At 39.6% G+C, this 26,957-nt stretch overlaps 2 protein-coding genes across 2 annotated transcripts in view; one reads left to right on the forward strand and one right to left on the reverse strand.

The window, feature by feature from the left end:
- Positions 1-26,957, forward strand: part of XPOT (exportin for tRNA) — a 133,692-nt gene that overhangs the window by 57,041 nt on the left and 49,694 nt on the right. The window lies entirely within an intron of this gene.
- The window catches only part of C1H12orf56 (chromosome 1 C12orf56 homolog), a 68,763-nt gene that overhangs the window by 35,119 nt on the left and 6,687 nt on the right, over positions 1-26,957 (reverse strand). The window contains exons 2-3 of the mRNA XM_019732433.3: positions 13,386-13,542; positions 6,789-6,861 (exon numbers count right to left, since the gene is read on the reverse strand). Coding sequence (XP_019587992.3) covers positions 6,789-6,861; positions 13,386-13,542 — 230 coding nt within the window. The remainder of the gene's footprint in view (positions 1-6,788; positions 6,862-13,385; positions 13,543-26,957) is intronic.

A 26,957-nucleotide genomic window follows, 5' to 3' on the forward strand; every position in this document is an offset into this window, starting at 1 on the left:
TTCCTACTTTCTTAGAGGAAAATATAAGGTTCACCTTCTTGGGTTTTTTTTCCCCCTTGTATTTTGATAATGATGTACAATTAAGTACAGCACATTCTTATTTCATAGGGATGCCAAGCTGGTCAGCTCTGATTCTGTTTATTAAACAGTTCAGTTTCTCCAGAAGCTCATCCCTCTACTCGCCATGCACTGTGGTTAGAAAAATCTGCTTTTAAATTTTCACTAGCTAAGTTATCAGTAGAGGCTATAGATAAATGTAAACTCAGATCAAAAATCCCCCCTAGTGGGTCTGAGCCTAGTACAGCTAAGCATTATCATTATCTCTTTTCCTCTTGGATTAGTCAGGGTGAACCAAATTACATTTGTATAAATCTTCCTCTGTGCCGGTACTGTAAAAATGTTCTATTTATCTCAATCTCCCTCTGTTTCTTTACACTCACAAGCAATAGGCAGTCTTTTCTCCCCTAGCTTTAGAGAAATCTTAAGTAGGTCACAATGCACTTTTCCTAAAAGAACATTTTGGTGAGTTGTCTACTTGGGTTTTCTCTGTAAAATGCATGTGGGTACAGGGAGCTATCCACTAATGAAGAGCTACACTACAGAGACCCTGTTTCCCCCAAAATAAGACTGGGTCTTATAGTAGACCAACCTGAGTACTGAATCTCATTATCAGAGATCACTAGTCTGTTTTTTATCCCTTAGGTGTTAAAAGGCCTGTTGTTTACTATTACCCTGAAAAGCAGTCATACTTATGTAAGTCTGATGTCCCAAGATAACTGCATTCTTCTTATGACCTGCAGGTTCTCATAATTAGGCCTAAAACTTTACACCTGGAGTTGTTTCAAAGCTCTATACATGATAACATTCTGTAGTCCTCTAATTAGTGTTTTCTACCCAGCATGCCTTTTTGTTTACACTTTTCCGAGTTAAGTGTTTAATTATAGAGATGACAGTGCTAGAAAACTATGGGGTAGTAAACCTAGTTCCCTCCTCACTCCTTTTATTTGGTAATTACTCCTCCCCTCCACGCATGGAGAACACAGAAGCTGCCATGTTTTTAAAGACCCTGACCTCCTGGTTATAGTGGATACTTTTTCAGCAGTGAATCATTAATTCCAGGTAGGCATCAGAGAACGTCCCAGGATTTTTAAATTTGATGCAGGAAAGTGTGTGAGTTACCCTTTGTCTGGTGGTGGGAGCTGTAAAAAGTGAATTTAAGACAGTGGGTGACTTCACAACCCCGCGGAGGACACTGTATTCAGTGAGAGAAAATGAAGCTGATCCACAAACTTCAGAAGAGACAAAGTTCTAGCTCTGCCTAAATCCCAACTTCATTCTTACTATCCTACACTCCTGTGGTAGTTTCTGACTTACAGATTTTGCTCACCATTGCTCATCAAAAATCGAACACAGAGCCCAGCAATTAGAATATGCCAGATTAGATAGATAGATATAGATAGATAGATAGATCTACATTTGTATCTGTATTTGTGTTTATATTTATATGCATCTGTTGAATGAATGTTGAATTACATGAGTTGCCTCTTTTAACCTAAGTTGGACTTATGCTACTTTTAACAGTTCTAACTCCCACAATAACCTAAAACAATTACTGCAAAAATTAATTAGAAATCTCTTTTGTTTTTCTAACTTGGAAGGAAATAATGAGACTACCAGAGTGGTCTAGAAAATCTGGGGCATTACATGCCAACATGTGTAATGGAGACTGTTGAGTCTGAGAACATGCAGCTAGACGGCTGCCACCAGCACTGCCTCTCTCAGTCCTACCAGTTATGAAGGCCATGTTAGGACTGTCACTTAGTGCCCTGCTACAAGGCCGAGACCCCTCCTTCCAGAAGCTAATCACTTATTAGCACTCAGGGCAGCAATGGAAGTACATCAACCCCTTCAAATCATAGTTTGTTATTACATAGATTTAGATTAAATCATGCTCCCCAAAGCCCATTATAATGCAAGTCAGGCTAGGTTATAAAGAACATGAGTAATCATTTCAAGAAATATAAGCACCTACTATGTACCAGCACTGGGCCAAGCACTAGAAATATATCCTGTGTGCAAGAATACCAAGGTCCCTGCCTCCGTGTAGCTTCCGTGCTATGAAATAGAGTACTCTGCTAAGGAAACCTTGTGTGTGTTTGCGGGAGGGTGGTATACGGTAGACTGGGCAAGCAAGCCAAGACCTGAAGGATGAGAGTGAGCCGCGTATAAAAAGCAGCCTTAAGAGGGGAAAGAAGGTGCAGAGGCCCTGAGCTGGGAGAAGCTCGAGGTGCTCCAGTCAGTACCGTGAGCAAGGGGTGCAGTGACCTGAGATGAAGCTGGAGAGGTAAGCAAAGGCCACACCTTGCATGGTAGTCTAGACATGTAAACAGTTTTCTTTTCTGTGCACTGTGATACTGCTGAAAGATTTTAAGCAAGAAAGGGACATTTGGAAAAGATCACTAAGGCTTTAGGGTGGATAACGGGTTTCAGGAGGGGGCAGAGAGATACTGTCTTAACCTGTGTGAGCTGCTGTAACAATGCCATAGATGGGGTCACATATAAACAACAGAAAGTGTATCCCTCACAGTTCTGGAGGCTGAGAAGTCCAAGATCATGGTTGCCTTCTGGTGAGGAACCTCTTCCTGGTTCGGAGTCAGCACCTCGCGTGGTGGTGGGGGCGAGTGATCTCTCTGGAGCCTCTTTCATAAGGGCACTAATCCCATTCATGAGGGCTCCACCTTCATGATTAAAGTACCCCCCCAAGGCCCCACTTCCTAATACCATCACCTTTGGTATTAGGTTATAAAGAACACGAGTAATCATTTCAAGAAATATAAGCACCTACTATGTACCAGCACTGGGCCAATTAGGGGTTACAATTTCAGCATATGAATTTGTGGGGAGCACCAACATTCAGATTATAGCAGGTGCCAAGAACAGAGGTGAGGAGGGTAATTAAAGGTCTTGCAAACCCAGGTGGGAGATGATGGTGGCTTGTACTGAGGTATTGGCAGTGGAGACAGAGGAAAGTTCATGGATTAGAGACGTAATATGGGCGTAGAGCTCAGGAGTCTTAATAATCCAGGAGTAAACTGACTACCTAGCCTAGGAATTCCTCAACCATGATAACTAGCCAACAGAATCATCTAGGAAGCAACAAAAACCCGATTGCTGAGTCCCATCCCTAAAGTTTAGGATTCAGTAGTCTGGGGTATTGCTCAGGAGTCTGAACTCTCCGTGAGCCCTTGAGAGATTCTGACACAAGGCCAGGCTTGAAAAAACCATGGATTTTTGCCGTTGTGCCACGTTGGCTTTATTCCCACACTCCAGATGCTTTGGGCTGTCTCCTCACATGGCCCAGCCAGCGCGTGTTAAGAACATAAACTACTCTCAAAGCAGTAACACATAAGGAAGCAGCAACAGTGTCCCAGCTTCTGGCGTATTCCAGTGAGTTCAAGCCCCACAGTCAGTCTCTCCTCAAACGGCAGGAGTGCTGGGGGAAAGGAGCTCTCCTGTTGAATTGACTCTCTAATCTTGTTTTGGATACTTTGTTAAGAAAGTTTTCTAAAAGTGTGGTTTCATCTTCTTGTAAAAGGCCAAATAGTAGGCGTATGTGAACCTTTGATAATTCGGGTCCTTCTGAGCTTCAGGATTATCTTTGTTATCCTAGTCTGGAACCAGAGTTGGTGAGTTGAATTTGCCTAAAACAGCAGGCTTCCAAAGGCAGAGGCCAATGGAAGACGCGTTAGTGCCCCTGACGCCCCAGGATCTCCAGTCACAGCCTCCTACCCCCACCCCCACCAAAAATACATACATATATACACTACGTAAAAGCAGTGCCTTTGCATCTACCAAAACAGAGTTTCACGCCACTCCAAATAAGCGTATGTTCTAAGTAAATGAAGTCCCTAATTCCCCGTTTTGTTGCCCTCTTTCATGGAATCTCTGTTACAGAAATTCTGGAACCGTCACTGGCTCCAAGAAGGATCTGAAACCAAACCAGATATACTGATATAAGCTTAAAATTCTACTAGTTTTCTTCTGCTTCCGGCCAAGATGGAGTAATGGGGACTCCCTCTACCTCCCACCCAAAATAACCAAACACTGGAAAAAGATATGAAAAAAATAAAACCAGCTTTTAAGGCATTGGACATCAGACAGCAGAAGACAGTAAGCTCTGAGAGGTGGGAAACAAAGTGGGAACTAACGATTGCCCCAGCTTATGGCCTTGGAAAAGTTTCCAAGCCGTGGTGCAGGGAGGTAGTCATAGATAATTGATGGTCGGGATGGTTTCGTGAATGTAAACATATGAAAAAAATGCATCAAATTGTGCACTTTAAATATTGCAGTTTAGTCTGTCAATGAAATCTCAGAAACTGTTAAAACAAAATTCTAAGAGAGCTTTCCTTGCTTCTGGCTTTGATGCCTGTTAAAATGGAAATCCCAGTGAAGGGGGAAATCATTTTAAATTTGTAGTATTAAGTTATCACACTGTGGTGTCAATAAAAACCCAAGTGCAGAATTCTATAGGGAAAGCAAGGCTGCTTGCTAGGGAAGGTGGGAGAGAGGAGTGCAGAGAAGGGGAAGGAGCAGAGGATGGGAAATGCAGACGAGCTTGTCAAGTGCATCCACAGCTAGGAACAGCAGGGGTGGTTTCACTGGAAATGCATGGTGCTGTTTCTCAGTTGCCAGGATAAATGGGTGTGTTACTGGGAGTATTCAGTGGGCCAGAGCTAGAGAAGCTCAAGTCCCACACTGTGGGACCATTCTGCACAGCAAGGAAGGGTCCCACACAAAATGCCAATAGCACCCCATTGAGAAACCCTAGTGGAAGGAATTCGGTTCTACAGGCTGCTGGTCCCTCCCCCAATACCAGCATTTTAAAGCGAGGTGTGCATCCTGAGCTGTGGTTGCAATAGGAAACAGAACGCCTACCAGTCATACCCTGTCTTAGCCAGCAAGTTTTTCTTCAAATACGTAAAATTGGAACCTCCAAAGCCTTGAGGACCCTGACAGGAACACAGGGACCATTTTTAAAGCTAATTCCTTAAACTCTACAAACCTTTCAGAAAATTACAGATGCTGTAGCCAACTTTCCATCCATCTTCTTTTCTAAAATAGTCGGTTGTAAAGTTAAAATTTGGCAAAGCAAATTGATGGTATGTTCCCAGTAGAAAAAAGAATCTTCCTAAACAACAACAACTGTTTTTGGTGTGAAAGGAAGTTTTGTAATACTGGCATTTAGGTTTAGAAGAGACCTTGTAGATACTCTTGACCAAACAGTGAGAACAGGGGAGGGTAAGAGGAAGTGCAGGGGGCAAAGGCCCCTTCTGGGCATCTTCAGTTCCTGCACAGCATGGTACACAGGCTCGTGGATACTCCTCACTGAGGAGTTCACCTTCCCTTTGCAGCATTTTGCAGTGTTTTCCTAAGTTGGCTGTTTCCCCCATGCCATGACTTGTATTTCAGGGCCCCAACCCACGTTATATTCCCCAGGCCGATGTATCTCTTGACTCACAGCTCTTAGAATCCTATGCTCCCCTCCTCCTTCTAATGTCTAGATACTTAAAGTGTGTAACAATCATACTTTGAGCTGTGCAGCTGAGGAAACTCCTTTTTAATTCTATACCCAGACTTCTTTCCCATCGTACAGACTGAAATTTCAACTGCTCAATGAACTTCACCACCAGGTGAAGCCCAAATAGGACTTCAAGCTTCACCTGCCTAAACCAGTGTCGGGCTTGCTCCGTCCTGACAGGCTGACTTCTGTGAAATGTATCGCCTTGCAGTCACCTCCACGTGAAACCACAGTGGTTTCTCTCTCTGCATCTCTCTCATGTTCAATCCATTGACAGTCTTGTAGATTCTACCTCTGAAATCTCTCCCCCATCCCTTCCTTTTTCTTCATTCTCACTACCACTCGCCCAAATTCAGAATCTCATTACTTCCCACCAATCTTTGGTCTCTTCCCTGCTTGCTTCCGTCCCCAGTAAGTACAACGGTCAGATTATTTTCTGTAATAGTGATTTTTATCATGTTATTCTCCTGCTCCACACTTTCAACAGTCTTCTCCTATCTATGAAATGGTGTGGAAAATCTTCATCTGGATTTTTAAAAACTTCCACAATATGAGCGATTTTGTACTTGCAAACCTTATTATCTAATAATCATGCTCTATTTTTAAATCACACAAGACTGTGCACCTTTCCTAACATATTCCATTTTTTCCTGCCTCAATCTTAGCTTCTACTCTTCCCTCGAACTGTAATATTCCCATCTCCATGCGCAATATTCCTTTACCAACTGTCACTGGGCATCTTGACTTTTCCCTACATCTGAATATAATCCCTCCCCTCTGTAAATCTCTCTGACAGTTTGCTCAAGCTCATTTACGTAGCATGTGTACTTTGTATTGTTTTGATTCACGCCAATGTCATAGATCCTGGTTAGAATCAGCTTTGCAAAGAGAGGAGCTATGCTGTACTTAGCTTGTATTCATTACACAGAGCCAGAGCTCAATAAGTGTTTATGAATTTAATTTTAATTATTTATTTTGTGACATTTATATATTCTGTTGAAATTAGAAAAATTATACTTGACTAGGTAACTGGATTTGAATTTAAAGCAAGTTCTCTTAAATTACCTTCTTCATTACTACGTATATGAGATAAGCAGCACTCGGTCCAAAGCCGTTAGTAGAGGAAAAAGCACTTAAAAAAACCAAGAAATAGAAATATAAAATAAGTTTTGGTCAGCAAGTTAAAAACATACTCCAAACAAAATCTCACCTGAGAGAGGATTTATTCAGACTTCTAGTCTCTTTGTTTCTCCAAAATACAGGGCTGTTATGTTCTTCCTTCACTTAAAAGGAGAAAAAAGTTAATCGTTAATTATATAATTTGATTGAGTTTATGAAGAAGATATAGTCACGTGTACTGATTTGACATATGTTCATACATTTTTACAAAAACATACAAGTACAAAACTATAAGCTGGGCAGCATGATGAAAGAAAAAGAGCTTTAGCTTTGACATGAAAAGACGTGATCAAGTTCAGACTCTTAAAAGGTATACACTTTACAAGTTACTTTATTGCTCTGGCCTCAGGGTTTTCATTTGCAAAAACCAGGATGACAATTTTGTGGAGGAAAATGAAGTAACGTGTATCAAAATGACTCCCATGATGCATGGCAGAAGAGGCATGCAGCAAACATTAACTGAATTTCAAGTAAAACCCAAAGAACCAATCATAACTTACATCAAGAAAACTGTCACGTCCTCCCTATTATGTGAGTGTATTTTGTTTGTTTATTTGGAGGGATAAATAGTAATAGTATTTAATAAGTATTCTGAACAGCACCTAAATTCACATTTCCATTAGCTGCTGCGAGAGGTCAGCATTAGCTACACATAGTCACCTCCAATGGAAGCTCGGTATTTCCTGTCTAACCACCTCCCATCCTTGCAGAAGAACGGTTATGAGTCAGGGATGCCCAAGCCATCCCTAGAGCAAGGAAGAGAAAGAGGGAAAGCCCTTGCTCCCACACAGAATTCCTTTTGGGGATTTCCCTGGCTCTTTTAGCCACTTCGTTTCTTGGCTTGTTTGCTTCCCTTTCCTCCTCTGTCCCTTCTTTTTTCAGTTTATTTTTCTTTTGAGGTTAAATTTACGTAAAATGAAATGCGAAATCTTCAGTGTACTTTCATTGAGTTTGACCCATTTCCTTTTGAACTGTTCTGTGAAACTCCTCTCTGTCACTCCCATGTGTCCAAGAGAAGCTCCAGGTACCTCCATGCTTGGGAGAAAAACCCCCTCATTAGACCAAAGACGATGCCAGATGGCAGCTGTAGAAAGACGGAAGGTGTGGGCCATTGAGGCTTGCTCTGGTTGAGGCATAAGAGGTCAACACAGCCCCCCTGCAGTGCATCAGAGCTCCTCAGAATTGGACACCACCTGGGGATTTGAGGCAAAAGGCCTGATGATAAAAAGTGTTCAGGAGCCTGCAGCAGCAGGAGTTGCCTGTTGGAGGGGTCAGGGTATAGTGGTCATTTTGTATTCCCAGCATCTTCCTTCTCTGAGAAATGGTCCTCTTCCGACAGTTACCACCAATGCCCCCATCTTTAAAAAAAGAGACTGCTCCTTCCATGAAAATAGTGACTAAGCCTCAGTGCCCCTTACTTGCATGAGTTCCTTCCAAAGTCTCAGGAGAGGCACCAACCGTGTGTTCACATCAACTGGTCAAATGTGTCTCTATGCAAAGGAAAGACGTTTCAATCACAATCATTTAAGACCACAGGCTCTTCCCACTTCAGTTTTTCTTCTGTCTCACTTCCCCTCTTGGGAGTGGCCATAGGCACGTTCTATTTGTGGTTTCTTCTGCCCAGATTTCTTCAGAGTGTTGTGTCATTGGATTTGGTGCTTTGTCTTTTTCTTTTCTTTTTTTTTTTTTTCCTTTCTTTTTAAAAAGATTTTATTGGGGAAGGGGAACAGGAATATATTGGGGAACAGTGTGTTCTTCCAGGACTTTTTTCCAAGTCAAGTTGTTGTCCTTTCAATCTTAGTTGTGGAGGCCGCAGCTCAGCTCCAGGTCCAGTTCCCATTTCTAGTTGCAGGGGTCGCAGCCCACCATCCCTTGCAGGAGTCGAACCGGCAACATTGTGGTTGAGAGGATGCTCTCCAACCAACTGAGCCATCCGGGAGCTCAGCGGCAGCTCAGCTCGAGGTGCCATGTTCAATCTTAGTTGCAGGGGGCAGAGCCCACCATCCCTTACGGGACTCGAGTAATTGAACTGGCAGCCTTGTGGTTGAGAGCCCACTTGCCCATGTGGGAATTGAACCGGCAGCCTTCGGAGTTAGGAGCACGGAGCTCTAACCGCCTGAGCCACCGGGCCGGCCCTAAGTCTTTTTCTTAAAGAGGGCTCTGCAAATGGTATTGTTTTGGTCCCCACAGAACCTGGATCCACCTCTGCCTCCGCCACAGCTGACTGGTCTAGGGGTCGACTTGTGATCCAAGTTGGGCTGATCGGTGTCTCCCCCTAGACTCATGACATTTGGACTTGGGAGGCAGAGCTAGGAGTCTTCGAAGCTGGCTGAACCCCAGAAGAAGGTCCCCCACAGGCTATGCAGGTTCTAGAACAGGCTCCTGGTTTCCAGTCTCCTACTATTTGGCTCTTCTGTTCCCCTTTTGAGTCCCTAAGAGATTCCAAAATCCTTCCAATGGATTTCCTTTGGCATGAAGAGAGGCAGAATCAGTGTCCTCTACTTGCAAGCTATGAACCTTTCACTAATACGTAAGTCTGTAAGACCCCAATCGTCACAGACACTTCTAACAGTAGGCATATCACAGGCATAGGTACTAAGTGGGACAGAGACAATGCCTTTGATCACTGCCGGGATTAAGCAGAACGCAGCACTTGTGGCCCAGAGGGCAGACAGGGTTGAGCCCCTCTTGCTGCGGGTCCACGTAGGGGTCGTGGGTGCACAGCAATACCTAACCCAGGGAGCAAGTGGCTTGGAGGAGAACAGGAAACAGAGCACATCCCTGCTGGAAAGGGGGAATGTTTTCTATCCTCTCATGTGTGTTGTGTATGACTCCTTGTGACAGTGGCAGTTTTGTTTTCAAAAGTCCTGGCGTAAAAGTGCCAGATGGTACAGTCAGAGAGGAAAGTATAAAACAGGTGGGGAGCGCTGTAGTTCTGTGAATAGCCATGCACATGAGCACAACATAATTTTTTTTTAAACTCTTCACTGCCTTTAACATAATTTTCAAAGTGTCTGGGAATTCAAATTTCATAAAATTTCTACCTGTAATTGGCTTCTTTAATGTGTGTTTTTGTATTCTTATACGTGTTGGGAGGGGGATAAAAAGCCAAGAATAATTATGCTTGTGGACAAGGATAAATATGCGTTTAAGGCAACCAACGCCAGTTAGGTGTCCTAATTAGTGTGAGAAGAGACCTGGTGAGCACCCAGGGGTTTAATAAGTCTGCTAATTACAAAGACTTCTACACACAGTTGCCATGCCATAGAGGGTCAGCGTGGAAAAGTGCTCTTCCATGACAGTGTGCAAACAGCGAACAATCTTCTCGCACTTTGTAGCTATTCAATACTGGAAGGCAGAGGGAATGGGCTGGTACGGCTGGTCTCGTTACACTGGGGAGATGCCAGGCCAACATCTGGAAGGGCCTATCCAGGAGCCACCTGGGACCTCATGCTTTTCTTCTACTCCTGTGCCACAGATGAGATCTTAACAGCTGACTGCTTTCCTGCTGTGTCCCGAGCCCTGTCCACCTTATCTCATGTCATACAGCAACCCTGGGATGTTAATAGCAGAGATAAGGAAACTGAGGCTCACAAAGGTTCACACAGAAGGTCACACAGCCAGGAAAGATAAGCCAGGATTCAAATATGAGTTTAGCTGAGTCCGAAGTCCATGCTCTTTTTCTCTGCTGTTTTCACCAACTCCCAATTATAGGGATCGATACCCTAAAGGGCTCTTTTATATACATGTACATTTCATATACATATATCCTGGGGTGCCAAAAAATATATACACATTTTAAGAGATGTTATCTATGTACTACTTTTTTTTTTTTTTTAATCTTTTTTTTTTGAAGGGGAACAGGACTTTATTGGGGAACAGTGTGTACTTCCAGGACTTTTTTCCAAGTCAAGTTGTTGTCCTTTCAGTCTTAGTTGTGGAGGGCGCAGCTCAGCTCCAGGTCCAGTTGCCGTTGCTAGTTGCAGGGGGCGCAGCCCACCATCCCTTGGTCAAACCGGCAACCTTGTGGTTGAGAGGACGCACTCCAACCAACTGAGCCATCTGGGAGCTCAGCGGCAGGTCAAGGTGCCGTGTTCAATCTTAGTTGCAGGGGGCGCTGCCCACCATCCCTCGCGGGACTCGAGGAATTGAACTGGCAACCTTGTGGTTAAGAGCCCACTGGCCCATGTGGGAATGGAACCGGCAGCCTTCGGAGTTAGGAGCACGGAGCTCTAACCGCCTGAGCCACCGGCCGGCCCTATGTATTACTTTTTGAAGTTGCATTGAATTACAGTAGCAATGTGTAGTATGACGTTCGCTCAAAAGACGGCATTAATCAAATGAATGCTAGTGTCACCAAGCGACAGGGAGGACAGACAAAGAAAATGGTGGAAACACGATTGTCTCTTGAGGAGCACAAGACCATTTGGAGGTGGTGTTTGAAATTGGAGAACATTGTGGAAGTACAATGGCAATGGAGGCATGGGTATGTAACAGAGCCTCCAACACCCAAACAAGTGCGTGCATTCGTGGTAAGTCTGAGACGCACGGTGCTGTGTGATGTGCACAAGGGAAGACCCGGGAGGCCTGATTAGCAACAAGTCCTGCTGCTTCTGCTGTGGTGTTGGAGCAGTTTACACGCTCGCCACGGAAGTCTCCCGAACAGTGTTCCCCGTAACCAGAAGTGTCTGGGCGCTGACGGTGACCACTTTGAGCACCTCTCATGATTGCAGAAGTCAAACGTGACTTGATTCATCTTTTGCTATCAGCATATATTATTACAATTTTAATACAGCTTTCTTTTCTTAAAATGTGTATATGTTGTTTTGGCACCCTGTGTGTATATATAAAACAAGACCATGAAAGTCAACAGTGTAATGCTGAGCTGTATATTCTATTTTTATCTGTTCGTTCTTTGATTTTTAAAACTAATTCACAAGAAACGTTTAGGTAAAGCCCAAAATGTGAAACATAAAAGCAGGGCAGCTTGGCTTGAGCCAGGTGAGTGCCAGCATCCTCTTCCCCTTCTCTCCCCACCCCACTGTAGATTTTCTAGGTCTCCTCGGGCACCTGCATGAGTCCCTCAGCTCCCTAAAAACAAAATCAAAAGGTGATTTTTCTTCTTTTTAGCTAGGTTTGTGTCACAGTTCTTGGGATCCCAACAAATATTTTTGAATGAAGAGTGAATGCTATTAACAACCACAGTAAACTATAATTATCCGGGCAGAATCTTGTTTTTCTGCTGGTGAGAGAGAGGGTTCATAGAGATAACTATCAGGAGTTTCCCCAAAGCCTGGATCACAGTCCTTCCCGTGACCCCCTGCACTTCTTCACCAGGTTTTTTGTTAAAATCTGGTTAAGATTATTAAAATCAAACAAGAACTGACCATATGGAATCCAGATGCAAACTAATTCTTGTTGTTTTTTTAACCAATATTTAATGAACACCCTCTTTCTGTCTTTTTCTTCTTTCCACTCCTTCCTTCCCTCTCTCCCTCATTTCCTTCCATTCTTTTCTTTCTTTCCTTCCTTTCTACATACCCTTCCTTATTCTTGGCAAACTGCCCTGCCCTGGCACTGTGCCGCTGATCATGGATTGGTCAGCTCATCCTCAATGTAAAGAACATCACTTTCTCAGTATCTCAATAATCAGGGAATTGCATCAGGGAACCATCATGAAAAAACACCTCAGACCTGTTAGGATGACTGCATGTTATAAAAATGCCAAAAGAGAACAAGTGTTGGCAAGGGTGTACACTGTTGGTGGGAATGTAAATTCATGCAGCCATTCTGGAAATCGGTATGGAGGTTCCTCAAAAAATTAAAACTACCATATGATTCAGCAATCCCGCTTCTGGGAATATATCCAAAGGAAATAAAATCACTATCTCAAAGAGATATCTTCACCCCCATGTTCACAGCAGCATTATTTACAGTAGCCAAGACGTTGAAACAACCTAAGTGTCTGGCAACAGATGAATAGATAAAGAAAATGTACACACACACACACACACACACACACACACAGCAATATTATTCTGCCTTAATAAAAGAAGGCATCCTGTCATTTGCAACAACATGGATAAACCTGGAGAACATTATGCTAAATGAAATAAACCAGGCACAGAAAGACAAATACTACATAATCTCAGTCACGTGGAATCTAGAAAAGGAAAACTCATAGTTACAGAGAGTAGAATGGTAGTTACCAGGGGCTGGGGGGTGGGGGCGGGAAGTGGTAGATGTTGATCAAAGGGAACAAACTTTCAGTTACAAAATAAATAAGTTCTGGAGACCAAAATGTACAGTATGATGACTGTAGTTAATGTACTACATACTTGAAATTTGCCAGGGAAGTAGATCTCAAGTGTTCTCACCACAAACACACACACACACAGACACACACACACGTAACTAAGTGAGGTGATGGATATCTTAATTAGTCTGATTGTGGTAATCATTTCACAATGTATACATATATCAAAACATCACACTATATACCTTAAATATATACAATTTTTATTTGTCAGTAAAACCTCAGTAAAGCTGGGGAGGAAAAAAAGAACAGTATCTTTTTTGTCTCATAAAGAAACATATCTTTTCATGTGTCACTTTAAGAAACACGTACCTTTTTTGTTAGCCTTGGCATGATGAAATGGAAACAAGAATTTCCAGACACCTTTTGTTTTTTCACACTCTTTTTTCAAAACAGTCGAATAGATGATACGAATGTGTTGGTTGGTCTGTCTGTCTTGTGGACTCAAAAATTCTGGATAATCATCAATCTGAAAAAAAAAATTAATTGAGCTGACTTAAGACCAATACAACTGCTTATCTATTTGAGGTAAGAAATTCCCCAGTTTAGGGCAAGTTTAAACTGCATTTTTTGCTTTTTATCCCCCCCCGCCCCCGCCCGGAAATATTTCCTCTTCTTGCTGATGGGGTTGTCAGTTCCTCCTCTATTTGTTTTAGTCCTTATTAAAAATGTGCTCAGCAACAGAACCCAAGAAACTATTTACACTACAGGATTGCTAACCAAATAGTAACAGTGTTTTTGTTTGTTAACATGTATCTCTCCCCACTTCCATTTTGCAGAAAGAGTTTTTTAGAAAAGGTCTCAAAAATGTGTAATTGGGTTTAAACTCGGATTTTTCGATGTAGGAGGCAATGTGCATTTGTAGGAACAGCCTACAAAGATTCCCTGAATACAGACATCTAGGTTTGAGTTGTTGGACGTTTCCGCCTTCTAAGTAGCTTTCTTTTCTCTCCAAAGTGCTCGTTTTCTATTCTTGATTAAAAAGGGAAAAGGTCTCAATAAATACTTTTCCCAGGGGGCCCCTGAAAAAAAAATCATAAAGATTTGTTCTTTTAATTTATAAAAAGAGAAAGGCTTGAAATAATTAAGTTTGTTTGGTCTATTTGCTATTGTAAATTTCATGGTAAGAGTCCAATTAGAAGAGAGGCTTAGCCCTCCTTAGGTTAAATTTGCATAGGTAAGTAAAATAGTATAAATATTTCAGAAGTTGTATGTTTTATGGCAAGTCTCTGGAGATTTGTCAGTGCCCTTCCTGTCCTTGATATGTTTTTATTTATCAGGCTTGGCTGTGCTTGGCCTGATCGGATTAGACAATAGCAGTATAATGTTATCAGTCATAATTTCAGATATTATGCAAAATGTTGACTTGGTGATAGCCTTGTTTTTTATTTGAATGTACCACCTTCTGGAGCAGTAAATTTTTAGTGGTGAATTATGTCAGTCTTACCTATGCAATCTGTAAAAAATACAGACTTCTTCAGACTTACTGAATCTCTTAACTTGCTGTTCTTGGTTTATAGTTGGTATGTTCTTGACTATATATATATATACACACACACACAATATCTCAGTAGTATGTTATAGTCGAGATTCTCCCTTTATATGAATTATGTTCATTCACTTTTGTAAATTAGAGGTAGCTTTTACTGATTTCTTTGAGAATAGGCTTCATCACTAGCCTTAGAGAATTTTGTCTAACTTTTTACAATGGCTTATTATCTTTGTTTCGCATGGCATGGGAACAACCAAATTTTTTTGTCAGTTGCCTATTTTTTTTAAAATTAAAGTTTATTGGGGTGACAATTGTTAGTAAAGTTACATAGATTTCAGGTGTATAATTCTGTAATACATCATCTATATCTCCCATTGTATGTTCACAACCCAGAATCAGTTCTCCTTCCATCACCATATATTTCCGTTGCCTATTCTTAATATGAACTCTCATCAGATCTTTCACATGTGAAAATTCTCAATAATAATCTAACCACAGCCATTTGAAGTCTCTGTCTCCTACAGATAGTTTTTTATTGTAATGCTTGCTTGAAGATTCTACTATACACACTAGAGGTCTGAGTTTGTGTCTTCAAGGAAAGTCTCAGAGACTCTTGGGAAACGAATTGAACTAGTTCTTCAAACTATTAATACTTCATAGCTGAGCTGACATTTCTTGGACAACTCTCAAACCATACCATTAGGCTGAGTCAGGATTTCCAGGACCCCAGGAGAGATTTCAGGACCTAAAAATTCACCCAAGTTTATAGATACTGTAGGAAAACCTGGTGGTGAGAGTTTCTTGGGCTTGATTTCCTAGCCTTGGGAAAGCAAATAAGACAGGTTTTTGAAAGTCTGATCTGACATTTGTTATGAAAATTCCCAGACAGAAGTTAAATTTATGGCTGCAGTAGTTTTTCAGTACTCTAGATTTGCAAATATATAGTAAATTAACACTTTTGTCACAGCTGTGTAAATAGGCCAATCTAAAGAGAGCCTTATTTTGTGATTAAGAATCATCTTTGAGATTATTATGATGGTGGGTGTGGGACAGACTGTCAGGAAAAATTGTGAAAGACTGAAATGGGAAAAAAGAAGATTAGTAGGCATTCTGCTTGGTCACCCCTCCAGGTTATCTGTGCCTCTTTGAGTTACTTTACAGTGCTGTGATTTGTAGAAAACTTTTCTGTGTTTTTTAAAATACCTATAGAAACTTAAAATAAGTGGTAAATCTATCAACTGTCCTTTTCATTTCTTCCCTTTATTTATGCTTAGAAATGCCTTCAACACCCTGAAATCAGAGAAATATTCACCTATGATTTCTATTTCCTTTCCAGTTTCCTCGTTTACAGTTAGTCCTCTAATCCTTCTGGAGTCTGTAAGGGGAGTGGTTCCTTAAGTCTCTGGTCTAACTGGCTGTGATTCCAAGTCTATTTAGTATTGATTTGATGAAAAGTACACTTTAAGTAGAGATAGAATGCAAATATCTATGTAAATGTTTCTGAATTAGAAGTCACATATACTAAGCTCCACATCGCCTAGTTGAGACTTAATTACAGTTTCAGCTCTCCCAGAAATGGAATCTTAAACCAGTCAGTCAGGAATCACATTGTTAACTGATCCAAAAGTCTGAGTCAAACTGCTTATTAGCAGTGTGGAGGGAGACAAAGTACTTATAATAATTTGAATAATAATTATACAGTTTATAGAACACAGCACATACCACCTTAGATAATAAGGCAACAAATCTATCAGGTACTTTTTATTTTAACTTTTATTTATTTTAAGTGTGTTTTTCCAGGACCCATCAGCTCCAACTCAAGTAGTTGTTTCAATCTAGTTGTGGAGGGTGCAGCTCACAGTGGCCCATATGGGGATTGAACCGGCAACCTTGTTGCTAAGAGCACCGCGCTCTAACCAACTGAGCTAACCAGCTGCCCCTATCAGGTACTTATTATTAACCCCATTTTGTAATGAGGAGACTGAGGTTCAGAGAGTTAACTTCACAAAACTAGTAAATGATGGAACTAAAATTACAAGACAAGGCAGTCTGTCTCCAAAGCAAATTTTACAAAAACAACTAAGGTTTAAGAACACAGCCCTACTAGTGGTCAGACGTGGGGATTTTGTCAGGGAGAAATAGAAGTCTTTCTGCTGAAAACAAGGCTGGAATCCAAACAGTAATCAAGCAGCTGGATTCATTACGTCAGAGTTTCAGTCAAATTATGCTAATTCCATTATTTGGGAGGAAGAAGAGCCAAACCCTCTTTTAGCTGCTGTAATCATCGAATTTGGTTAGCTTTGTCATTCAAGACCTATCTTCCTTAAATACACTACATATTCATATAAAGCATTCATGTAAATTTTTCTGTATTCATTGGTATGGAAATATCTGTGCGATGCTATAAAGTGAAAATAAGATTCCAAAACAGTACGGGGAGTATGGCTCCATGTGTATCAATGCACAGAACACCGTTTGGAATGTTGTACACCAAATTTTCTTCTGTGTGTGTCTAACTATGCTTATCTCTGGAGGGTGGGACTTGTTGCAAGAGAAACGGAGGCATATTCAAAATTTTGAGTTAATTGGAGCAAAAATTGATTCCAATCGGGCAGCATCCAATCTAGCAGACAGACAGGCGCTCTGAGGAGCTGTACAAAATGAAAGGCTTTTATAGGCAATGGGAGTGGGGACAAAGACTTTGTACTAGACGAAGAATGTGGGTTGTTGCAAGGTTACTTTCCTTTAGGAGATGGCCAGGATCTGTCAGGCAGATTGTCCAGTTAGTGCTGATCAGGTTGTAAGCGTGACATGCTGGGTCTCCCTTTGATGCCATCTTGTTCACACCTGCTTTGTTCCCATGGCCTGCAGACTGATACCACGTTGCCCCGAAAATACGACCATCAGCTCTAATGCGTCTTTGGAGCAAAAACTAATTAGGGCCCGGTCTTATTTTAATATAATATATATTATAAGATATATTATATATATATATATATGTAATATAAGACCAGGTATAATATAATATAATACCAGGTCTTATATTAATTTTTGCTCCAAAAGACACATTAGAGCTGATGGTCCAGCTAGGTCTTATTTTCGGGGAAACATGGTAGCTTCTAATCATTAGAGGATTCGTGCTTGGGGCTTGAGTTTTTACAAAGACAGCCCCTCCCATTTTCCCTTCCCTTGACGTTAAAGAAGCCTGAATGCTGTACCTTGGTAAGAGGGATGTGAGGGACTACTAGGGTTCCCGTCCTCTTGGTTGGTGCCTTCTCAATTCATAAGCCTTTCCTTACTCCAAACTCTGATGCTTTGAGTTTGGGCGTTTTGAAGAGTTGGGCACACAGACTCTGAAGACCAGGAACGAGGTTATTCCTGACTAACTGGTTGAATAGTCCATTTCTGAGAGAGCTGAAACTGTAATTAAGTCCCAGTTAGCGGATGTGGAGTTTAGCATAAGTGACTTCATTTGGAGGCCTGTTGTCTTGTTTTTAACAGATGATAAGTATATAATTTATATTTTATTTTAATTCTGAGAATCAGCTACATACTATGAGAAAGATAGTTGTTTGGCTGATTTTAAAAAAATATTTCAACCATTAGCCCTGGCGTCTCATAGTCATAAACACAAATGTGTACATTCTTCTCTGAAAATTTACAACCGAAGACCTAAATGGGGAGGGGAGGGACGGTAAGGACAACATCTCATATGATTTATGAAAACAGTTTGTTTCCAGCAACCTAACTTTTCAAAAGGCATTTCTCTGCCTCCATCACTGTAAGGGAAGTGGTAGATTATTACACTGATGACTGTCACACAGCGAAGGGGGTACATCTGAGTCTGTGAAACGGGGGATGATGATGGATAAACGGAGAGTAAGGAAATGGCAGTAGTACCCAAATGATCCATCACCGTTACTTACCCTGTTCTCTCTTATTGGTTCATCTAACAATCGTAACCTCAGTCACAAAATTCTGACGAACCCATGTAATTCAACCTGGACTTGAATTACAAGGACAAAGTGTCAAAATAAGGAAGGTGATTCCTCTCTCTCTCTCTCTCTCTCTCTCTCTCTCTCTCTCTCTCTCTCTATCTATCTCTCACATCAAAATCTTTTCGTAAAGACCACAGCATGTTTGTGAAGCAGGAGAGGACCACCCAGGAGCTAAACCAAGCTAATTTACACATCTGTGGGGGTTACAGAGTTTTCTGATGAGAAGAAGGCTTCTCCACTGTCAGCAATGCAAAGGAGATGGACACCTAGTCCAAGGAATGTGTTGCCTCAAGGAAGAAAAGGAAGCTCTGAACTCAGTCCCTTCCTCACAATGTGTTTTAGCTGTGGTGTTAGCTGGGAAAAAATTTACATTTACATCAGAGACACCTTTAGGAATTCAAAAGCCAAGGCTTCCATTTCAGTCCAAAGCATAGACAGATGATAGATAGATAGGTGATAGATAGATAGATAGATAGACAGATAGATAGAGAACATTGTAATGGTCCTGTAGAAGTACTTTGTTTAAAATTTGCTAACTTTATGTCTTAAAATAAGCTTTAAATATTATTGAGTTTAATTCTATTTTGTAAATGAATTCTTAGCTTACTCAGGTAGGAAATAAGATTATTCATTGTTTCATATAGCATTGAACTCATCATGTTTTTAGGACTATTTTTCAAAGTTGAAAGATCTGCTTTTACCCAGACACTTCTAGCATAGGTAATAATAACTAAGAATATCTACATGAAAATAATTTTAGAATGCCAAATCAGGACACCTAGCAGACTTTTTTCTATGACTTGCTGACATTAAAAACTCATATGACAATCAAATCACACTATTTGCATATATCTTCTAAATCACTTCTTTTAAATATAATTTTATGAAATTGCTATTGACCTAGGGCTGTACTTGTACTGCTCCACTAATATAAATGGTAAATTCAGCTGTCTTTTCTCATTAGAAACTGAGGCTGGGGAAGTTGGAGTTATTTGCAGTGGCCTCCTACATTCTCCCTTCTGGTCAATATTATAAAAACTCTTAAGATCACTCATAAGTTATAACACTTTCTAATATTTGACCTGACTTTCTTTGCCTCTGAGAAAGGTGTTACTATATAACCCCATCACTGGTAGTTTGGAGCCCAGTGGTACACCAACTGCTATTCTCCCAGTAAATTTGGGCATTGGAAAAAATCTTAAGAATCATGTTAATTCTGTGAAGGGGAAAAAGAAGAAACCGTGCTGGCTCACCAGCCAGATACACCCTTCCTCTATCTGTAAAGTTAAAAGGTTAGGTAGGTATGCAGGAAAGGGTGAACTCCACAGGTCTGAGTTGCTCATACCTTGAACTCCAAAGAAAGGCTTCAGGACTGACCCTTGGCCTGATCCTGGCAGATAACCTCTGACCCTTGGCATATTCTGCCAGATTAAAGTGTTTTTGTATGCCTGACATCTTGGGCCATGCCGTACCAATTTGATCAGATGAACTTATTCTGACAGTGTAATTTACGGTAAACACCTGTTTTAGCAGGGGGTGAGGGTGAGGAGGTAGCAGGGGGGACTGGAGTCTGAGGAACAGGTCACTCATGCAGGTCCCTCAATCTTACATGACTGACCCCCAGTAAAAACTCTGGACACCAAGGCTCAGATGAGTTCCCCTGGCTGGCAACACTTTACACATTGCTGGGAAAATTAAGCACATCCATGCTGTTCCACTGGGAGAGAATACCTGGAAGCTTGCACCTGGTTTCTCCTGGATTTCATCCCATGCACCTTTTCCCTTTGCTGAATTTAATCTGTATTCCTCTCACTGTTATAAACCATTCTGTCTCCTGCGAGTCCTTCGGTGAATTATCAAGCATGAGGGTAGTCTTGGGGTCCCCTTACACAGTAGGACAATCATACCCAGGTATAAGGCCATCAGCTGCCTAGACAACTGGTTCTGCCTCCTTTGGGTACTGCATGGCTTTGTGCTTCCCCAGGCTCTAAGTCAGAGAGGGCCCGGCCCACCTTCCCATCCTTCCTTTTCTCTCCAGTGTGAAGATGGGGAAAATGAAGAAATTAAATGTTCAAACAGTGTGACACAGAATACAATAAAAGCTAACATTTATCGAGCACTTACTACATGTTCTTTTAAGTGATTTATAGGCATCTCACTGAATCCTCAAATAACCCCACTTGTCAGTAGAACTACCGTGTTTCCCTGAAAATAAGACCTAGCCGGACCATCAGCTCTACTGCGTCTTTTGGAGCAAAAATTAATATAAGACCCGGTATTATGTTATATTATATTATATTATTATATAATATAAGACCCGGTATTATATTATATTATATTATATTATATTATATTATATTATATTATATTATATTATACCTGGTCTTATGTTATATAAGACACGGTATTATATGTATTATGTTATATTATATTATATTATATTATATTATACCCGGTCTTATATTAAAATAAGACCAGGTCTTATATTAATTTTTGCTCCAAAAGACGCATTAGAGCTGATGGTCCTTCTAGGTCTTATTTTCAGGAAAACACAGTATTCCCATTTTACAAGGGAATATGAGGACCCTGAGACTCAGAGAGTCAAGTGGCCTGCCCAAGGTTGCTAGTAAGTGGCAGACAAGAGATTCAAAATGAAGCCTGTACTCTTATGACACACAATGTAGAAAATACACATATATATCAAGAAAATAACATACTATGGGTCTAAAAATAAAATTGCTTCTATTATGAGACAGGACAACGTTATGATGAGGTGGACTTTTGTATCCTTACTGTGAGACAAAGTTTAAGTAGAAAGACTCTACTATACAAACATGATTAATAGATAACAAATATCACACACCCCTCAAAATTTCCAAATTTTTAAATTACTAAATTGACCCATTTTGCTCAGGTGGTTCTCATTTTTTATGCATTCTCATGAATTGCCCACCTACAGAGTACCTTTCAAAGGCTTGACATCAAAGAGAGATTGAAACATGAAAGAGAAACTCGGATTAAGAAAGCCTAAAAAAGGAACTTGATATAAATTAATGTACAAAGATCAGGATTGAAATCACTTGGAAATCAGATTTCTGTGTTGGAAGGTACTAAAGTGTCCTCAAGGAAAGCTATCAAGCAGAAAGCAATCTAATTAGTATAAATTATTCTAATTAAATTCTTACAGACATGTTCATTGTTGTATGCCCTAATTATTAAGTACATCATGACCAAACTAGGTCATCGCAGTCAGCGTCTTGACAGAAATTTGGAATGTTGGGGAAACCCTATGAAGTAGCAGCAGTTAGGCGGTGTGACTTCTAGTCTGGCCTCCACTAGTAACCAGCACCATAACTTTGGTCAAGTTCCTGAAGGAGTTTGACTTTGGCTTCCTCATGTGTAAAATGAATCGGTTCTAGTCTCTTTCAGCTTGAACAATACATGTATTTTTAAATACAAAGTTTGATTATAACTTTAAAGTACGAAAACTTAACTTTGCTAATAACTGTATGTCAAGAAATGTGTTTTACATGATCAGGAAGAATCAGGTGGACTTTTTTAACAAAGATGCAGGCAAAGAGCATCTGCAGAGTCCTGTTTTGGGGGAGAACAGTATGTTTATGTAAATATGTAATTTACCTATGCATTTTGTTAAGAACATTCCTTATAAAGAATTCAGTATCAATAGCCCAAAGAATCTATACTTTCTGAAAAGTACTGGTACTAGCAAACCTACAATAAATACTGAATGGAGTTTTTCAGGCTGAAATGAAAGGACACTAGACTGTAACTTGCAGCCACATGAAGAAACAAAGAGCACTGATAAAGAAACTGCACAGGTAAAAATAAAAGACAGTTAAATGTATTTGTTGTTTGTAACTCTTTTGTCCTAATTTAAAAGACAACTGCATAAAGCAATAATCTGTGTTGATGGGCACATAATGTATAAACTATAATTTGTATGATAATAACAGCACAAAGGAGGGGAGAATGGAGCTATATCAAAACAAAAATTCTGTATACTATTGAAATTAAGTTGGTAATCTGAACTGGATTGTTATAAATTAGAATGTTCGTTGTAATCCCCAGGGCAAACACTAATTTAAAAACTCCAAAATATATAGTAAAAGAAATCACAAGAGAATTAAAATTGTATACTGGAAAATATTTATTTAAACACAAAAGAAGGCAGTAATGGAGGAGCAGAGAAACAACAAAAAGACAAAAGAAATATAGAAATAGCAAAATAACATATGTAAACCCTAATCTGTCAGAAATTACAACTCTGTAACTGAATTAAACACTCCAATAAAATCAGAGGTCAAAAGAATAGATTTTAAAAAATGATTTAACTATATACTATTACAAGAGACCCGCTTTAGATTCAAAGACACAAACAAGTTGAAAGTAAAAGGAGTGAAAAGATGTACCATGCAAATAGCAAGCAAAAGGGAACTGAAGTGGCTATACTATGAGACAAAATAAAGACTTTAATGCAAAAAATCTCACTAGAGAAAAAGAAAGGACAATTTATAATGAAAAAGGGTCAATCTTTCAAGAAATTATAACATACATGTACCTAGGAACAGAATCCAAAACTACATGAAGCACAAACTGAAAGAATTGAAGGGAAAAACAAGCTCAACAGTAATAGTTGTAGCTTCGTTACCCCACATAAATATTAGAGATGAAATAGTGAAAAGAAAAACAACAAAGAAAAGAAAATGTCAACTATAATTTTATATATATATATATATATATATATATATATAGTTTCAAGAAGCGGAGTACAGCATTAGGAATAGAGACAGTGGAAATGTAATGGCTGTATGCGATGTCAGAGGGGCAGTAGATGGGGGGAGAGGGGGTTATCACTGTGTGAGGGATATAAATGATAAATGTCTATTACATTGTTTTGTGTACCTGAAACTAATTTTTTTTAAAAATCAACAAAACCAAAAGTTGGTTCTTTGAAAAGATCAATATAATTGATAATCCTTCAACAAGATTGACCAAGAAAAAAAGAGACAAGACTCAAATTACTAAAATCAGGAATGGAAGAGGGGACATTACTACCAATCTTACAGAAATAAAAAGTAGTATAAGGGAAAACCAAGAACAATTGATTATCAACAAATTAGATTGCCTAGATGAACAAAGTCCTAAAAAGACATGAATTACCAAAACTAACTCAAGAGATATAGAAAAGATGAATAGACCTATAACAGCAATATGAAGAGAGCTATAGGAGATTGAATTAGTAACAAAAAAAACTTCCCACAAAGGTACAGGACACATGGTTTAACTGGTGAATTCTATGAAATATTTAAAGAATTGGGTGGCCGGCTAGCTCAGTTGGTTACAGCGTGGTGCTAATAACAACAAGGTTGCTGGTTCAATCCCCACATGGGCCAGTGAGCTGTGTCTTCCTTTGGGAAAAAAAAAAAAAAAAGAATTAACACCAATCCTTCAAAACCCTTCCAGAAAGTAAAGGAGGATGGAACACTTCCCATATTATCCTGATACCGAAACTAGACAAAGACATCACGAGAAACTACAAACCAATATTTCTTGTGAATTTAGATGTAAAATTCCTCAACAAAATGCTTACAAACAAAATCCAGAAACATATAGAAAAGATTAAAAGGCACTGGAGTGTGAGTTATAGATATAACAAACAACCTCTGCACAAACATTTACTTATTCAGTTACCTCCCTTGTCCAAGAAAATTCTAAATGAAGTATTAACGCATGATGAAACCTGACTTCCATGATGTCGATTTTTTCCTATTTAGAAAATATGGGTTTGAGAGATTAGTATTATAATTGCTCTGATCCCTTCATTTACCACCTGGTCTATTCCACATTCAGTAAGGAAGTTGGATTTTTTGTTTTTGTTTTTTTAATTTACAAAGTTAGTTTCTCTGTTAAGAACTGATGACAAATAAAGAAGAATTTGGTTATGATAAGCTCTGATTAAAATATGTGTTCTCAACTTCCAAATATAAAATAAGTCATAGGTATGTAATATACAGCATAGTGACTATTAATCAATAATAATATATTGCAAATTTGAATGTAGCTAATAAAGTAAATCTTAAAAGTTCTCAGTACAAAAAAAAATTTGTAACTTTGCGTGGGGACAAATGATATTAACTAGACTTACTGTGGTGATCATATTGCAATGTATTCAAATCAGTATATTGTACACCTGAAACTAATATAATGTTGTATGTCAATTATATTTTAATTAAAAAAAATGTATCCTAAGTAAACTAGCACCAGGAAGAAACAATCAACAAATCCAGAGGAAAGACGTTTTACAAAAAGTTTGGGCCAGACCTTTAACAAATCATATAAAAAGAGGAGGGAGAAAGGAGATAGTTTTTGTTTAAAAAGGGATGTAAGAGACAATCGATAGATCTATCTGACCATCACAAAAAGAGAGGCAAAAGATGGTATGTGACGACTGATGTAATGTAATAGAAGTACAGCACTATCTATGAGTAGTGTTGCCAAAACATTGAACCTGCATCCTACCATCCAGTTTATAGGAAATACAGGGATTAGAGTAATGTGTGTCTCCACAGAGACACAATCAGGCAGATCCAGAACATAGGCGATTCTCCAGAACAAGTGACCTGATTTCTCCAGCAAATAAAGGACAGAAAAAAATGAGGAGGAAGGAAGACCTGTCATGTATTAAAAAAGGATTTGGAGACAAATAAACACAATGTGTGGACATTATTTAGATCCTAATTCAAACACACCCACTGTAAAAGGATACTTTTGGGCAAGTGGGGAAATTTGAACATTGACTGAATATTTAATGTTACCAAGGAATTATTGTTAACTTTTTAGGTGTGATAATGGCATTATGGTGACTTTAAAAAAACTGCCCTTAGAGATACAATATACTGAAGTGTCTATGGATGAAATAAGATGTTTGAGAATTGCTTTAAAATAATCCTTCAGGGGGAAACTTGGATGGAGTATAGATAAAACGTGATCAGCTAGATGTTGATAATTACCAAAGCTGGTGATGGGCATTTGGCAAGTCATTGTACTTGTTATTCTAGTTTGTTTATGCTTGAAATTTTCCTTAAGAAAAAGTTAACAAAAGAGAGATGACAACCCAATGAAAGCAATGTGTGATTCTTGATAGGATCCTAGTTTGAACAAGGATAACTAAAAATAGAAAAGCTACGTGGCCTTCACTGAAACAGGGCTCTTCTCCGTTCCACTGATTTGGGTTTAGACAAATTGTAGAAACTTAATCAAGCATATGCTGTTCCCTCCTTTTGGAAACACTTGCCCTTTGTTTTCTGCGTAGAAACTACTATACGTCCTTCAAGGCCAAGCTCAGAAGTTACTTCCTTCCTCCGTGAACATTTATCTATTCATCCCGCCACCCCCAACAAAGCATGTTTCTTCCATATTCTGTTTATCATCTCTGTTTACACATTTCATTATAATGATCTGCTTGTAACTGTTTTTCTTCTTTCCCCTCTGCTTGCCTTCCTCTCCAAATTACGAGATACTCAAAAACAGGTAACCACTGTTTATTCATTTATAAATTTATAGTCCCTAGTAATTCAAAACATTGGTAGAATGCTCCATATGAAATCTAACATCTGTTCAATAGAACTTTGCAGTGTAGAAAGAAGAAAAACATAAACCAGAGGAAAAGTGAACAGGGAGAAACTGAAGGTAGATCTCATGGTCTGGGTTACAGTTTGGAGATCACTTTACTTAATGGGACATTAGATCGTGGAAATAAGACCCAAAAAGTGCTAAATTGTGAGATATCTTTCAACTTCCTTGGTCCTTTCAAGACCTAACTTTATTTGTGTACAGCAAGCTCTAACTCTACACTGTCTCACAAAGAGAGGAAAGCAAGTAATAAATTAATTCACTCAAATTGCAATTTAACGAGTTACCTATTCTAGGAGTATTTCAGAGGGAATATGAAGGAGGAGCAATGGTAAACCCCAAAGATTCAATTTACTGATGAAGTGGCCAATGAATATATGGAGATATCTTAAATGGATTTCCCTCAATTACATTAGCAATTACCTATGTCACACTGTACATAAGCTTACTCCTAAGCGGAAGCTATTTTTTACATTGAGCATTTGGCAAATCCTTCCACTGTCATAATTCAACTCACTGCAGTCTCCACCAGGTGTGTGTGTGTGTGTGTTTTCCATTATACTCTACCTGGGCTATGGCGCACCAATCCCTAAGGTTATCTGAGTAGATGAGCTATTTTTGTAATCTATGACTATTGCTGGCATGAATGATCCACCCACATATTTCAAAAGAAATTAACAGTTTGGAGAATTGGGCACTGCCTCATCATAATATTGGAGGCTCCTTAGACTATTTCAATAT

This window comes from Rhinolophus sinicus, chromosome 1, assembly GCF_057876585.1.
Source record: "Rhinolophus sinicus isolate RSI-liver-muscle chromosome 1, RSI-T2T, whole genome shotgun sequence".
Taxonomy (NCBI): Eukaryota; Metazoa; Chordata; class Mammalia; order Chiroptera; family Rhinolophidae; genus Rhinolophus; species Rhinolophus sinicus.